At 41.6% G+C, this 17,041-nt stretch overlaps 1 protein-coding gene across 1 annotated transcript in view; it reads right to left on the bottom strand.

Annotated features, from left to right (window-relative positions):
- The window catches only part of LOC125453186 (annexin A5-like), a 62,106-nt gene that overhangs the window by 30,360 nt on the left and 14,705 nt on the right, over positions 1 to 17,041 (bottom strand). The window contains exons 5-6 of the mRNA XM_059649488.1: positions 16,546 to 16,659; positions 5,119 to 5,209 (exon numbers count right to left, since the gene is read on the bottom strand). Coding sequence (XP_059505471.1) covers positions 5,119 to 5,209; positions 16,546 to 16,659 — 205 coding nt within the window. The remainder of the gene's footprint in view (positions 1 to 5,118; positions 5,210 to 16,545; positions 16,660 to 17,041) is intronic.

Here is a 17,041-nt window from a genome sequence, read left to right as displayed (position 1 = left end):
ACTGGGAGGACTAGTTGGGCCAAAAGGCCTGTTTCCGTGCTGTAAACATCTGACACTCTAGGACAACACAATTGATAGCTACTTCACCCATGACGACCTCCAACACCAGTCTACCATGGTGCAATGTGTATCATCTACATGATGAAATACAGTAATGCACCAGAACTCCTTCAACATCAACACCTTCCAAATTCTCAGCCACCTTTGTTAAGGACAACAAGGGTAATGTACACCATCGAAATGCCATCACATCCTGACACATCACAGCCCAAGCTGGAATTATATCTTTGTTCCTTCATCTTCACAGGCTGAAAACCTTTGAAATAATAACCCTACAATAGAGTGGGAGCACCTACACCACAATGAATGCAGGGGTTCAAGTAGGATGATCTACAGCACCTTCTCAGCAGAAAGCAGACATAGCCAATGTTGCCCACATTGCAAGATTGAGTGAAAAAAGGAAACAAATTAGGGACACACTTTGAAACCAACTCTGGTGGTTATAGAGTCAGAGATGTACAGCACAGAAACAGACCCTTCAGTCCAACTCAACCATGCCAACCAGATATCCTAAATTAATCCAGTCCCATTTGCCTGCATTTGGCCCATATCCCTCTAAACTCTTCCTATTTCATATACGGAGGGTTGTTCAACTTAATGGGAAACAGAATGGAAATAAGTGTGTAACTTGCAGATTAGCAAATTGGCTGTGGAGTGTCATAAGGATTGGTGCTGAACACTTGACTATTTACAGTGTGTGTTAATGATGTGGGATGAAGGAGCAGACTGTAGTGCATCCAAATGTGCTGATGATGGACGTAGGTAGGAAAGATGATCAGAGGATTAGATAGGGTGGACAGTGAGAGTCTTTTTCCAAGGATGATGACTTCAGCTTGTACAAGAGTGCACAGCTACAAACTAAGGGGTGATAGATTTAAGACAGATGTCAGAGGCAGATTCTTTACTCAGAGAGTGGTAAGGGAGTGGAATGCCCTGCCTGCCAATGTAGTTAACTCAGCCACATAAGGGGCATTTAAACAGTCCTTGGATAAGCAGATGGATGATGATGGGATAATGTAGGGGGAGGGGCTCAAAAATCGGCACAACATCGAGGGTCGAAGGGCCTGTTCTGCGCTGTATTGTTCTATGTTCTAACACTTCACATTTATCCAAATTAAACTCAATTTATCATTCCTCAGCCCATCCGATCAAGGTCCATCATACTCCAAAATCAGTTTCTTAGCTATCCACTCCACTACCGACATTAGTCTCATCTGCAAACTTACTAACCATACCTCTTATATAAATATGGAACAGAAAAAGCAGCGCACCCAGCTCTGATCCTTGCAGCACACCAATGATCACAAGCCTCCAGTGTAAAAGGAACCCTCCAGCACCACTCTGTCTCCTATGTTCGAGTCAGTTATGTATCCAAGTGGCTGGCTCGCCCTGTATTCCACGTGATCTAACTTTGCTAACTTGTCTACCATGCGGAACCTTGTCAAATGCCATACTGAAGTCCATATAGACCACGTATATTTCTCTGCCTTCATCAGTTGAGTTAATACAACTCAATGCTTACACAAAAAATAATTGAGATGTCAATAGTATCTTTAGGCCTCAAAGCACGAACCCCATTTATGGTTTTTGCCACAGATGTTGTATGGACTCATGAACACAATTATTTTACTACGTTGTTCCCAGCTGGTTCTAATGGAAGATCACAGATTTGAAATGTTGAGCAGCATTTTACACAGTGTGGGTCCCAAGGATAGGTCTGAAATTGGTCAGAAAAACAGGGATAAACCTGCATTGCTAGTTTGAGGGACCACCCAGCCACTCTTTCCTTGGAATCAAGCAACTAATTGACCAAAAGGGATGGCATCGCCAACGAGACAAGCATCCATCCTAAGGAGCTGCTGGCCAACTGGAAGATCAGCAGGTCAGCACTACGACCAGGCTTTTCAGACTACCTCACTCACATTAATTGCCTATTTAAAGGTCCTCCAAGGGAGATGGGACAGGGAACCAGCATATGTTTCAAAGCCTTAGGACTTAACTGGGTCAGTGGCAGGAAAACAGCAGTACCTTCCAGCCAATTAAATGTCCCAATTTCCAAACCAGTCTCGGGGAGGGTGTTAAATTCCATCCTTAGTATTGTATTGCTAGTACTGAAGGACCAGGAAGTCTTTTGGTGATGCCATTAATGCCGTGGCCTGTGGTTTGACTTGCTCCTGGAGATCTGATCACAAGACATTTGATCGCCAGACTGTGGTGTTGAATCCCACGATTTTTGACCATGTGTTTATCTGTTGCCAACGTAATTGCGGTTATGAAATGAATGATGCAGACTAACCATGCCCCACCCCCAAAAAGTTCCCTTTTGTTTTTGCAGTGAAATGAACTAAACTTATAGAAAGGAACTCAAAATGAAAACAAAATAGTGAATCCGCAATGTTACTAGAATTAGATTTCACTGATTCATTAGTGCGTGTAATTTGTAACAAAAATTTTACAATACACAGGTTATAAAATTAATGGAAAAATCAAAATCTAATTCCATGCACCATAAAGCCCAAATCCTGGCTGAGGGAGGGGTGTGGGGGCTGATGGTGGTCGGTCTGTGAGGAAAAGCACATAATGAAAAAAAAGTACCACACTCATGTAACAAGAACATATTACACAAGATTCACCACAGAACATGACTGTCCCACCCACATGTCTACATTCTTCACCATTTTTATAGTGCCTTTAGCATGCAGCATCTCAAGGCATTTGCATAAGAACACAGAACATAAAAAACATGAGAAAAGAAGAACTAAGAGCATGAGTAGGCAGTTCAGCTCCGAGTCTGCTGCACCATACAATAATGACCATGGCTGAATGTATCTTGGACTCAACTTCACTTTCCTGCCTGCTCCTGTGAACTCATTACTAATTAAAAATATGTCTCTCCTCCTTAAATTTGAGACAGTAACCACCCATTTTTGGAGACCCTGCTGAAATAGGACGGTAAGGAATCGAAGAATCTAGGTACAGATGCTGCAGAAACCATTCCTTTACACCACAGGGATGACCTCTGCACCAACTGTGTCACTAACATTGAATCATTCTGCAGTCATGTTTCATATTTTGTCAATGAATACAGGGTATAGGACAATGAATATTATTCTAACTAGCCACAAGGATCATAGGGACTCAATATAATGACATGGAGGAGGGAGCAGAGTGTAATATGTCTAAATTTGCTGACAATATAAAAATAAGTGGGAGGGTATGTTGCAATAAGATACAAGTAGTCTGCTGTTGGATATTGATAGGTTGAGTAAGTGGACAAAAAAAACTTAGTAGATAAATTTTAACGTGGAAAGTAAGGAACCTGGAATTTCCTCTCCAAGCCACCATTCTTACCTGGAAATAAATCACCATTCCTTCACTGTCACTGGGTCAAAATTCCAGAATTTCCTCCCTAAGCATACTGTGGATCTACTTACAGGACATAGACTGTACTGGGTCAAGAAGGCAGCTCACCACCACATTTTCCAATGAAACTGAATTAACTTTGTTATCATATGTACTCGAATGAGTACTGTGAAATGTTCTCAAGTGCACAAGGATGGGCAATAAATACTGACCAAACAGCGACGCTCACATCCCACAGGTGACCAAAATGAGGTCATGCACTTTGGTAGGGAGGCTCAAAAAGTAGACAATTATTTCAATAGAGAGAGAGAGACTCCAAAAGAGTGTAGCATTGAGGGGTCTCAGTATTTATGTGCACTAAACACAAACTATTACCTTGCACATTCAACAAGTAATTAAGGCAACAAATAGAATTTTGGCCTTTATTGCTTGGGATCTGGGAGTTTAGGAGTAGGGAAGTCTTGTTACAACAACTGTACAGGGTGTTGGTGAGGCCACACCTGGTTTACTGTGTGCAGAGTTGGTCCCTGTATTTAAGGAGGATGTGCTGGAAGCTGGTCAAAAAACATTCACCTGGCTGATTCTGGGAAAAAGGGGTTTATTTACTGAGAATGCTAAACGGTTTAGACATTTATTCATGAGGTTAGAAGAATGAGGCATGATCTTCTTGGAGCACACAATATTCTGAGGGAAATTCAGGGCTCTGGAGAAGTCAAATCAGACTTGAAACATTAACTCTGTTTTCTCTCTCCACAGATGCTGCCAGACATGCTGAGTTTCTCTTCTGTTTTTATTCAAAGATTCTTATGGGGCCTGACAGGTTAGATGTAAAGATGTTTCCAGTGTTGGGGAATCTCAAACAGAAGAAGGGGAAATTCTTAACCTGAGACACAAATGAAGTTCTTCACCTAGACTGGAGTGAATGTCTAGATTTTTCTACCCAAAGTGTTGTGGAGGCTAGATTACTAAATACTTAAAGAGGATACAGCAGATTTTTGAAGTATCACAGTTGAGGGTCATGATGAGCTGGCAGGAAAAAAGAACTGACGTCGGTGGCAGAAGCCATGATCTTGTTGATCGGCAGGGCAGGATTGAGGGGCCCAATAGCCCACTCCAAGTCCTATTCACATGCTTCATGTTCTGCTTGCATCACTCATACTCTCATGGGTGATGCAAACAGAAGTAACCAGAATTTAAAAATAAAACTTGCCCGCAACTTGGTGGCACAGTGGCTTAATGATTAGTACTACTGCCTCACAGTGCCAGAGACCCAGGTTCTAATAGAGCCTTGGGTAACTGATTGTGCAAACACCACACATTCTCCGTGTTGCATGGGTTTCCTCCAGGTGCTCCGGTTTCCTCCCACAGTCCAAAGATGTGCAGGTTGGATGGATTGGCTTTGCTAAAAATTGCCCAGGGATGTTTAGATTAGGTGGGTTAGACAGGTGAAATTAGGGGAAAGGGTCTGCGTGGGATGCTGTTCGGAGCAGCAGTGTGGACTTTTTGGGCTGAATGGCCTGTTTTCTGCACTGTAGGAATTCTGTGATTCTATGAACTTGGTTAACAGGATGCTAGAATTGTAAACCATTAACCCCAGAGTGAGCGTAATTGCCAACCAAGTGATTTCACATCTGCTTTATCATCAATCATTGTTGTCAAACAGTAAATGAGGTGCAAAATGTATTACACTCATACCTTCCTTGTATGCCTTAACGATTGCTCTAATTTCCTCACTGGTTCTTGAGGCAAGAATTTCAATCAAGCACTTTTCATCAGTTCCCGCACCCTACAGAAGATAAGACAAAAAAAACAAAAACAGACAAGATAGGTCAATCAAATGTAGGGAGAGCTACACAGCTATATTGTGTAGTGGCTTCCATGTGAGCTCCAGACTATTTTGGCAATTTCATTCCAGACACATTGAACAAAAAACACTCAGCAGTAAATGACATTTTCAGGCAGACACTTCCATGTCAGATCAATTCAAAGTGGTTAAACAGCAAATTTAGAAAATAAAATGTGGTTTTATTATACAAATCTCTGAAAATTCATTCTATTTCTGAATGAGTGGCAGGGGGAAATGACATCTGTGAATACCCTGAACTTTACAGTTTGAAAGGGATTGGGCATTAGAAGACTGAATATTTTACATTCAAAACAAGATACGGTTAAGGATACAGCACAGCTCAAGTCAAGGGATTGTCATTCCTTTTAAATCCAGATATTCACAGTGCTGTTAAAAAAAGATTAGAAATTTGATCAAAGGAATAAAAAGGATAAACAGCTGTATTTGTGCCTCCAACTTCGTATCAGTATGAAAAACAATTACATTGATCTAACATCATTTGAAATTGAACTCAGGTATCTTTTGAAGTGTGCTGTGATTCTAATACAAAAAAATACATTTGGATAGGACTGGCCTTTAATGTGCTTAATTTACACATGAAATTAAACACATTCTTCAGAAATCTCATTCATACATACAGCTTTCTTGACTGCGGCTTCAAATTTATGGCTTCCAGAACCATAATGGTTTACTGCACAGAAATAAGTAATTTGGTTTATTACATCTCGATTTTTTTGCTGCAGCAATCCAAATCTAATCATACCACTCCAACTTTCCCCAGCTCATCATCTTCTGCATAAAATATTCAATTTTCCCTTAAAAGACACAACGTTCCCTGTTTGAAACAGTCCCTGTGGTGAAGTAGACCATCCTTCACATAAAGACATTTCTCCCAACCTTCCACCTCACTGAGCCATTTAAATTGAGTGGCTTCTCTCCCCGGTGGAACCAGTTAGACAGAGTTTTATAGAGTGTAAAAAATGCTCTGTACAAAATGTAAATACCTTGTACAGTTAAATAACAGTTACTTAGAAATTACGCAAGAGAAACAGAACTTTCAGTCCAACTTGTCCACACTGGAGATGAAGAAGGGTCCCAACCCGAAACGTCAAATTTTCCTGCTCGGCCTGCTGTGTTCATCCAGCTTCACACCGTGTTATCTCAGATTCTCCAGCATCAGCAGTTCCTACTATCTCTTGTCCACTTTGGAGGTCATCCTCCATACAAAGATGAGGCCTAACCTAGTGCTCACACCATTCTCACATTTCTCCATTTCCCTTTCTTTAAATATATTTGTTTAAATGTTGGCACTACTACAATCAACAACTTCAGTAAGCCTTCCCCAGTTTCAACCCTCCATAAAAAAATGATTTATTCAGCTCTCTATCCCAGATTACCTCATTTTATACCAACACTTAACTTTGTCCAGACCCTTCAATAACAAGGAACAGTCATTCTTCTATCTACTCCTCGTCACACTAAGAATTTTAACTCTACTCCATCAAATCAATGCAAATCAGGTAGTACAGAGAACAGCCATTCATGCAATGCTCCTGGGATGACAGATATATCATAAGCTGAGAGGCTAAGCAAATTGGGTATGTCTTCCAATGTTTAGCAGAATATGAGGTATTCTTATTGGAATGTACAATGACATCTGGTTCACTAAAGTCCTTTGTTGAAGGAAGCTGCCATCCTTATCCTGTCTGGCCTACATGTGATTCCAGACCCACATCAATGTGGCGGACTCTAAACTGCCCTCTGGGCAAATAGGGATGAGCAATAGCTTCTGCCAGGCCAGCGACACCCTCATCCCATGAATGAGTAAAAAAAAAAAAAATCTGTACAAAGGAACTGAGGGCATTGTTGTTTTGTTTGCAGTTGACACAAAGATAGGTAGAAGGGCAGTTAGTATTGGGGAAGCCAGGAGGCGACAGATGGACTTGGACAGGCTAGGAGAGTGGCCAAAGAAGCAGCAGATGGAATGCAATGTGGGAGATTGTGAAGCTATGTACTCTGGGAGGATGAATAGAAGCTTAGATTTCCTTCAAAATGGGGAAAGACTTCAGAAATCTGAAGCATAAAGGAATTTAGGAATCCAAATTCAGGATTCTCTCGAGGTTAACATGCAGGTTCAATTAGCAGTCGGAAGGCAAATGCAATGTCAGCATTCATTTCAAGAAGGCTAGAATACAAGAGCAGGGATGTCACACTGAAGCTGTAAGAGTCTCTGGCCAGACTGTATTTAGAATATTGGGAGCAGTTTTGGACCCCATATCTAAGGAAGGACGTGCTGGCATTAGAGGGAATCCAGAGGAGGTTTATGGGAATGATCCCAGGGATGAAAAGCTTGTCATATCATAGATTTAATCAGAATCCCTACAGTGTGGAAGCAGGCCCTTCGGCCCAACAAGTCCACACCGACCCTCAGAGCATCCCACCCAGACCCATCCCTCATAACCTTCCTAATCTACACATCCTGAACTACTATGGGCAATTTTAGCACGGCTAATCCATCTAGCCTGCACATCTTTGGACTGCAGGAAGAAACCGGAGCACCCAGAGGAAACCCATGAAGACACGGGGAGAATGTGCAAAATCCACACAGGCTATTGCCCAAGGGTGGAATTGAACCTGGATTCCTGGCACTGTGAGGCAGGTGATCAAGAATTAATGTGAGAATGGAGTTAGAAAACATATCAGCAATGATTGAATTGCAGAGCAAACTCGATGGGCCAAATGGCCTCATTCTGTTCTTAGCGATAATGTTATGGTCTGGATACTTGGGGGACAACAGATTTCCTTCCTTAAAAAAAAAGGGCAGTAGTGGACCAGCTGGATTTTTAAATGGCGAACAATGTTAGTTTCATAGTCCCATTACTGAGGCTTAGTTTTAATTTCAGATTTATTAAACAAATTGAAATTCCACCAAATGCCATGGTGGGATTTGAACAGTGCTCTCCGAATACTCACTAATTCCACCATTTCGCCTAGATTCTATCTGCCCATCTGATGTAAATGATCAATTTGGTGGATACAGTTCGCTTGGTGTGTTGGCCAATTATCTCACACTCAGTATCACCTTGACATTAATTTCTTTATGCACGTGGGACCTTGCTGTGTCAAAATGTCTGCCATGTTTCCTACTTCAAAAATGTCTTGCAAAGTAAAATACTTTGGGAGGTCCTGTGGTTACAGAATTCTTTTTAGAAAAAAAGGTAAGTTCAGACATTAAATGTACTTACAAATATGCTTATCTAACAAAAAGAGAGTGTGCTAGAGATATTCAGCAAGTCAGACAGCATGTGTAGAGAGAAAACAATAAAAGTTGAGTCCAGTGACCCTTCAGAGTTTGCAGTTTCTCCAGCACTCTGTTTCAGATTTCCAGTATCTGCAGTTCTTCGAGTTTCTGTTTATCCCCATTCAATAAAAGCTGAATTGCAGCTGAGAAAATTAATTGCACATCTTGAGAGCAGCTCTCCTACTGCTTCACTCCAGTAAGGAGCACTATTTGCTCTGGAGGGCTGAGCATAATAAACCAAGTTTAAAATGGTCTCTATACAGGGAAGTGAGGGATTTTACTCAGTTAGGGTGGCACATTCCATCAAAAGAAAAATGAGCTAGAAATCTGAAATCAAAAGAAAAAAATTCTGGAAGGATTCAGAAGATCAGGCAACAATCGTGGTATTTTGCTCCAATGTCTCCTGGGCTATCCATCACCCTAGCTGGAGAGACCACGCAGATAGATGGCAAATGAAAACTCTGAAGTAGAGCTCACTGTCCACAAATTCTGCATTACTCAAATTCTGTATTTAGGGCAGCACAGTGGCTCAGTAGTTAGCACTGCTGCCTCATAGCGCCAAGGACCCAGGTTTGGTTCCTCCCTCGAGCCACTGTCTTTGTGGAGTTTGCACATTCTCCCTTTGCCTGCATGGGTTTCCTCTGGGTTGCTCCGGTTTCCTCCCACAGTCCAAAGGCATGCCCGCTAGGTAGACTGGCCACACCAAATTGCCCCATAGTGTTCAGGGATGTGTCGATTCGGTGGGTTATAGGGAGAGGGGACTGGGTGGGATGCTCAGAGGGTCAGTGTGGATTTGTTGGGCCGAAGGGCCTGTTTCCACATCATAGGGATTCTATGGATATGGATTCACTGACACAAGCAGGACAATGGAAGATAGGATAGAGAGTTACAGGTACAGAGTCCATATTACTATTACAAAATCACAGAATTGTTAAAAGGACAAGATGAAGTCATTCAGTTACCTGCTTCATCATCAATTCTCTGATATTTAAATACTTGATTTCGTAGGTGCCCATTTAAGTTAGACAGGAGGTGCCCATATTTATGCACTTTTAAAGTTCATTCACAGGATATCAGCATGGCTGACCAGGCCAACATCTACAGCTATCCCTAATTAGCGTCAAGGTGGTGATAGTGAGCTGCCTTCTTGAAATGCATTATGTCTATGTATCGTAGTTATACCTGGAATGCTTTTGGGAAGGAAACTCCAAAATTTTGACAGCAACACTTGAAGGGATGGTAAGAGATTTCCAATTCAGGATGTCAATGGCCTGACAGTGAGCTCACTCATGGTGATGGTCCCGTCTGTCAGGAACCTTTATCCTTCTGTGATAGAGAGGTCATAGGTTTGAAAGATACTGGGGGTGTTGCTACCGTGCATCTTGTAGGCAGAGGGACAGAATGTTGAAAGATGGGTGCCAAGCAAGTAGGCTGTTTTTGCCCTAGATGGTGCTAAGTTTCTGAAGTGTTGTTGGAGCTGCACTGATTCAGGCAGATGGACAGTATTCCACCAACTCCTGACTTGCACACTGTAGATGATGGGCAGGCATTGGGAAGAACAGAAGTTAGTTACTCATTCCAGATCTGCTCATGAGCTATATTTTTACTTATATGGCTGGTCCAGTTCAGTTTTTCATTGATGGTAACCCGCCAGGATATTAGTAAAGGGAGATTCAGCTAGGATAATGCTACTCAATGTCAAAGGGCAATGGTTAGATTCTCTCTGGTTGGGGATGATCTTTGCATGGTATTTGTGTGGCATGAATGTTACTTGCCACTTATCAGCCCAAATAATGACTGGGCCTCCTATTACCACAGCTGTAGCACTAGGCTGGTTTGCTACCCAATGGTTACATGTTTGATAGCCATCTTTTCATTGACATGTTAAACTGAGCCATGCCTACTCAGATATACAAATGATAGATCCCAAATAAATGCCAGGAGATCCTAACCCACTAATCCCATTGATCTAATATCAACAATTCAACTTGTGTATGCAAGGAATAAATCTTTTAGTGTTTACAACAAGCAAGGCATTCAAACATGCCATCATAACAAGTTAATTGCAATCTTGATTGAGATTACAACCTGAAACAACATTTATTCAATGCAATTGCTGTCAAAACCTTATTTGGGCTTTTGTTAACATCCAGAATCAATAATTCCAATGCTTTCCTGGTGAACCTCTGATTTTCCAAGCCCCATTCACTTCAGCTCATCCAAAGTTCAGCTTTCAATATCCTCCTTTGTAAAGAGTCCTATACACGGAGCATCTTTGTGCACGGCCTTCCAAGACCTCAATTGAACATTCTCATTCTCATATTCAAATTCCTCTAAGTCCTCTGTAACATCCTCTAGTTCCACAATCCTCCAAATCTCCCACTCTCTCTCCCCTTCAAGTTGCTCCTGAAAATCCCTTTGACCAAGCTCATGGTGAGCCATTCTGGTATCTCATTGGCATTGTTTCAGTTTTTTAATTTGGCAGCACGCCTGTGATGGAATAACCAGAGACAATAAAAGGTACTGTTTAATATGCAAATTGTTCTTATAAAAATCTGTTTTTAACCCATGATTTTTATTTTAAAAAAAAGCACTTTGTACCATAATTCCAACTTCTACCGAAAAGAACGATTAGTGAGTGGTTAACAGTTATGACTTTGGTGATTCATTTCAAGTATTCTAGGCTTAGTTACTTCCTTCCTGTCACATAAACTGCACAAACGTGAATCCTAGACTAAAGTATTAACAAGAATTCTTTTTAATCCTCTTCAAAACATTGAAGCCATTTTTAAGACCAGTGCTTGATGACTACAAAAAGGTAAATTTGTGCATGCCCAATAGGAGCTTTATTAAGATGCTAATGGGATATTTTTCCACTAAATCTACAGAAAATAAACATTCATTTGCACATAAGCCTTTAACAGCAACTTTATCTATTGCTGCTACATCAATTGCAAAACAGGTCAGTAATAACTTTAGTCATCAACCATAATTCCGGTGAATCCTGTCACAACATGGGCTGCCTTCAGCACAGCCAATCCGTAACATTCATTATCCACTTACCTAGCTTCTCTACTTCTACAGCTTACTATCTTCAATTCCTTTGTCCACAGAAGATAATTTTTTCTCTCTTTTTCTGGACTCCGTCTCCTTCTACTTGCCCTTCACCAGCATTAATGCCACCTTTTCCTAGCTGCTATCAGTTCAGATAAAAGGTCATTGAACTTGAAACATTAACTGCATCTCTCCACAGATGCAGCCTGACCTGCTGAGTTCCCCTAGCAACTTAGAGTCAGAGTTGTACAGCATGGAAACAGACTCTTCAGTCTAATTCATCCATGCCAACCAGATATCCTAAACTAACCTAGACCCATTTTTCAGCATTTGGCCCATATCCCTAAAAACCCTTCTTATTCATATAGGAAGATGCATTTTAAATGTAATTGTTCCTGCCTCCATCACGACCTCTGGCAGCTCATACCATATACACACCACCTTCTGCATCAAAAATTTGCCCCTTAGGTTCCTTTTATATCTTTTCCCTCTCACCTTAAACCTACACCCTCTAGTTGTGGACTCCCCTACCCTGGGAAAAAAACCTTGACTGTTCAGCTTATCCACGTCCCTCATGATTTTGTACATCTCTATAAAAGGTCACTCCAATGCTCCAAGGAAAATAGCTCCAACCTATTCTGCCTCTTCCTATAGCTCAAACCCGGCTATATCCTTGTAAATCTTTTCTGAGCCCTTTCAAGTTTCATAACATTCTTCCTATAGCAGGGAGACCAGAACTGCATGCGGTATTCTAAAGTGGCCTAACCCACGTCCTGTGCTGCCACAACATGACCTCCCACCTCCCATACTCAATGCACTGGCCAATAAAGGCAAGCATACCAAATGCCTTTTTCACTATCTTGTCTACCTCGACTTCACTTTCAAAGAGCTATGAACCTGCACTCCAAGATCTCTTTGTTTGGCTACATTCCCCAGGATCCTACTATCCAGTGTATAAGTCCTGCCCTGATTTGCTTCATGAAAATGCAACACCTCACATTTATTTCAATTACTTGCCACTCCTCGGCCCATCAGATCAAGGTCCCATTATACTCTGAGACAACCTTCTTACAATATACCACCAATTTTGGCATTGCCTGCAAACCTACTAACCATTCCTCCTACATCATCTATATAAGTGACAAAAAGCAGTGGACCCAACACCGATCCTTGCAGCACATTGCTGGTCACAAGCCTCCAGTCTGGAAAGCAATCCTCCACCATTACCCTCTGTCTCCTACCTTCCAGCAAGTAGCTAGCATCCCCCTTAGATTCCATGTGATCTAACCTTGCTAACCAGTTAGCCATGCAGAACCTTGTGAAATGCCTTGCTGAACTTCTGTTTCAGATCTCCAACATCTGCAGTTCTATGTTTTATTTTACTGCTACCAAGATAAACTGGAGGATTCAATAAATTGTTGAACAACTTTCTGTGGAGCTTTGTGAAGGCAAAATTTAAAAAAAAAAAATCAGAGCTCTCTCGATGACTCAACACATTTCAACAGTGGAAATAGAGGATTACAGATCAGGACAGTCCTTGGTTCAATCCCTACTGCCAGGACGATCACTGCTCCCCTGGGTTAATGGGGAGGGTTCAAGAGGGGAAAAAAAAATCTGCTGGGTGTGTATGGAAGTGAATGCCGGGTATTGTTGATTTTTTTCAATGTGATCAGTAACCTAGAGACCTTGAATAAGCAACTGGATTCAGGGAAGCCCATTGTTTGGCACTTGTAACATATAAACAATGTGTACATTATGCTATTGGAATGAAACAGATTTCCTATTTTGAGGTGTTAGAATGGACAAATCTTGGCATTGATTAGTATGCAATTTTACGATCTTGGGGCATGGCTTATGAGCAATAGTCTGATTACATGGTTTGTGATTCCAATTCACAACCCCACACGCACATAGCCAACATTCAAGTAATGAAAGCCTACCGGAAAGTCACATCTGTATGGTCACAAACTAGCATGCAAAAAAAAAAGCAGACTAGTCTTGTACTGCAGTACTTAACAATTTTGGTGTTTTTTAATGCTATAGAAGCTAGGATATCAGTTTTGGCTGCATTGTGATTAGTCCCAGACATCACTCCGCATCTAACCAAACTACAACACGCCACTCTTCTAAACAGTGAATTAGTTTAAATAAGACTAAGAAGCAAGACTTTTGGGCTCCCTACTGACACAGTGAGTGAACAACAGGGTTAGTGTCCAGCGCATGCAGAACACATGTTAATAAGCGGCACAAAGATGGTATGATGCCTGGGCTTCCAACAATCGGTTAATCATACATTGCAATTTCATGTATGCATTCATGGGCTACCCAAAATAACATATGCCTTCTCCAAACATATCAAAAAATACCATTCGAAAGGCCATTTGGCACACCACCCACTTGTATTTGAACAGACAGTGTCAGTTTCAGGAGTCAGCAGGAAAACTAGCTGAGAAAGGAAAATGAAAAGACAGCTCAGAACATTAAGTTGGCATTTCAACAAAAGCTTTAACCTTAAAAATGAACATTGACATTTAAACAGACTTTGGAAGCCTCTGACATCTACCATGATCAAGAAGTAATGTCAGGGATTTGTTTCCCTTTGCTAACCTCAATTATCTGTAATTTGATGGAATATTCATTGTGGAATGCTGATAGCTAACAAATTGGTCACTTATTTTTTCTAATTAAGCCACGTTAATATGTTCTATTGGCACAGAGACAGAGTGGCTGCACTGAAAGCTCAAACACTAAATATAGGGTTTATGATCAGAAACAGCAAGCACAAAAGGATAAGGGAAACTGGAAAATACAGGAAAAGACAAAAGAAAGAAGGTAAAGGACAGACTAGTTTTCAGGGGGATAAAGGACGAAAATTGGGGAATGAGGTGGTAGTGCGAGGCAGGGTCAGCTAATGACCGGGAGCAGCAACATCATGAGGAGTAGGAGCAAGGCTGGGAGAGGAAGTGCCAGTTAAAAAAAGGCATAGATGGAAATGGAATAAGGTTATAAGAAACATTATCTTCACTGACTGCAAAATAGAGAATAATGGGATAAAAACCGAGGGTTCACACTGGAAGAATCAAATAGGAAAAAGCAAATGAAGGTTCTTGTGTGGAAAGCTATTAAACCATGAGATGCTTCACCAGAAATAGAACAGAAGTTGCAGAAGATAGGAGTTAAATATAACTTAAGAGGAACAATATTAATTATTTGAAAAGGTGAAATACAAAGAAATCTGGAGGGATAGGGTTCAAGAGGCTTAATGGCCCTCTTCTGCTGTAATTTTAACTATCCTATGAAAGTTCACCTTTTGAAGTCAGAGCCAAAGAACAGATTAGAAATGTTGATGCTGAACTGAGGCTAGGTGATGTTCCCCAAATGCCAAGCCACTGCCCATTGTTTAAGCCAGGTCAGTTAGTGCCACTCAGTTTCAACCTGTCAAGTCCCATGACTGACCGGCTCTGCCCATGGTTCCTAATGCCAAGTCATCAACTTCGCAAAAAGGTCAAGGGCAGAAGGTGGTAATAACTGTTGAGCCTAACAGGGAAGGCAATTCCAGCTGTAGGGTCAGCATAAAAACAAAATCAGCTGATTATTGAATATTACTAGTTATTGACAGAACAATTAAGCACCACACTTATCAGTCACATGGGGACTGTCACTGAATGACTGTACTACCGCTGGCCACAACAGAACCTGAATGTTACTAGTATCACAGTTAGCAATGAGCAAAATTTCACAGAATCCCTACAGAGCAGATGGAGGTCATTTGGTATATCGGATTTGCACCAACCCTCCAAAGAGCATCCAATCAAGACCCAGCTCCCTGCCATATCCTGTAACCCCACATTTAACATGGCTAATTCACCTAGCCTGCACATCCCTGGACACTCTGGGCAACTTAGCATGCTAAACCCATCTAATCTGGGCGTCTTTGGTCCATGGGAGGAAAAATCGGAGCCCTAGAAGGAAACCCATGCAATCACGGGAACAATCTGCAAACTCCACACAGTCAGCCAAGGGTGGAATCAAAACTAGGTCCCTCGTGCCAAGAGCCACTATGCTGGTCCAATTTTATTGGTGGAAATCAAAGTTTCACCTTCCTCTCCAAGTTGTTTACTACTTTCAGATTCCCTCCGTCAATTGGCCTTACTACTTCCCAGAACTTATCTTACAATAACTATGGTCATGGGGTCACGAGGTCAATGACCAAGACTAATAATCATCTATAGTTTAGAAGGTTTGAATGAAATAACATTTGCATATATTGTAAGCATCTGGATTTTATGGGACATTGTACTCTCTACCCTACAACTAAAAAGTCATGAATTGCTCTAAGGTGAGAATTCCATCCCTTTGTCAGGGGACATCTTGACTTCAGAGAGCCGCCCCACAGGGCGGGGATTGGTGGCCACTGCTGGGCTGAGATATAGGCAATCCTCAATGCTGAGAAGCCCCGATAAGACCAAGGTAGGTGTTTCCTGTCCAGAAAAGCAACATGAGAGAATCAAGGGGCCAGGGAGGATGGGGTGGAAAGGCTAAGTGTTCTGTGATGGGTTGGGATCTGCAAACGAGGCACACCCCTCCAGCTAAGTTGCAATACACTTTCCTTTTCTAGGATTAGATGCTGTCATATTTCTGACATGGGGGCTGGTTAGCTCAGTTGGCCAGACAGCTGGTTTGCAAAGTGGAATGATGGCAACAGCAAGGGGTTCAATTCCTGTAACAACTGAGGTGTACATGACAGGTCCTACCTCCTCAACTTCTCCCCTTGTGTGGTCACGTCAGGTTAAACTCACCACCAGCTATTGCACTCAAAAGATCTGAACAGTCCTGTGGTCTAGTAGGACTATAGCAACTTCTGACATGTGTTCAAGCAGAACAAGACACCACTGTAAAATGAAGAGAATTAATAACTTACCTTAAGTGCATTGTGCAATTCAGAAACATCATATTGTAGAGGAGTCTTCATCAGGCCAACAATCAGCTTTTCAAACTTGCCACCCAATTCAGATTTTAGATCCTCAACTAGATCCTGTTTAAAAAAAAGTTACTGTTATATCGTACGTTCCTTCAATAAGTCTCTGCCAAGATTTTACAGTGAACACAGTTGACACATGGTTTCACTTAGTGAGATTCCTTTCACAAAACCCAATTGTCAGAATTTGGAGAAATTTTTCAAAATGAACATTAGTCATTTTTATTAAGACCTGGCTAATGTGAGTGAGAGGAAGCAACTCAGGATTAAAATGGTATCAGAGATAATAGGAACTGCAGATGCCGGAGAATCCGAGATAACAAGGTGTAGAGCTGGATGAACACAGCAGGCCAAGCAGCATTTTAGGAGCAGGAAAGCTGATATTTTGGGCCTAGGTCCTTCATCAGAAATCATCTGATGAGGGGTCTAGGCCCGAAAC

Source organism: Stegostoma tigrinum, chromosome 1 (assembly GCF_030684315.1).
Source record: "Stegostoma tigrinum isolate sSteTig4 chromosome 1, sSteTig4.hap1, whole genome shotgun sequence".
In the NCBI taxonomy this organism is placed as follows: Eukaryota; Metazoa; Chordata; class Chondrichthyes; order Orectolobiformes; family Stegostomatidae; genus Stegostoma; species Stegostoma tigrinum.
Note: the sequence above shows the minus strand (reverse complement) of the source record. Positions and strands in the feature narration are given on the sequence as shown.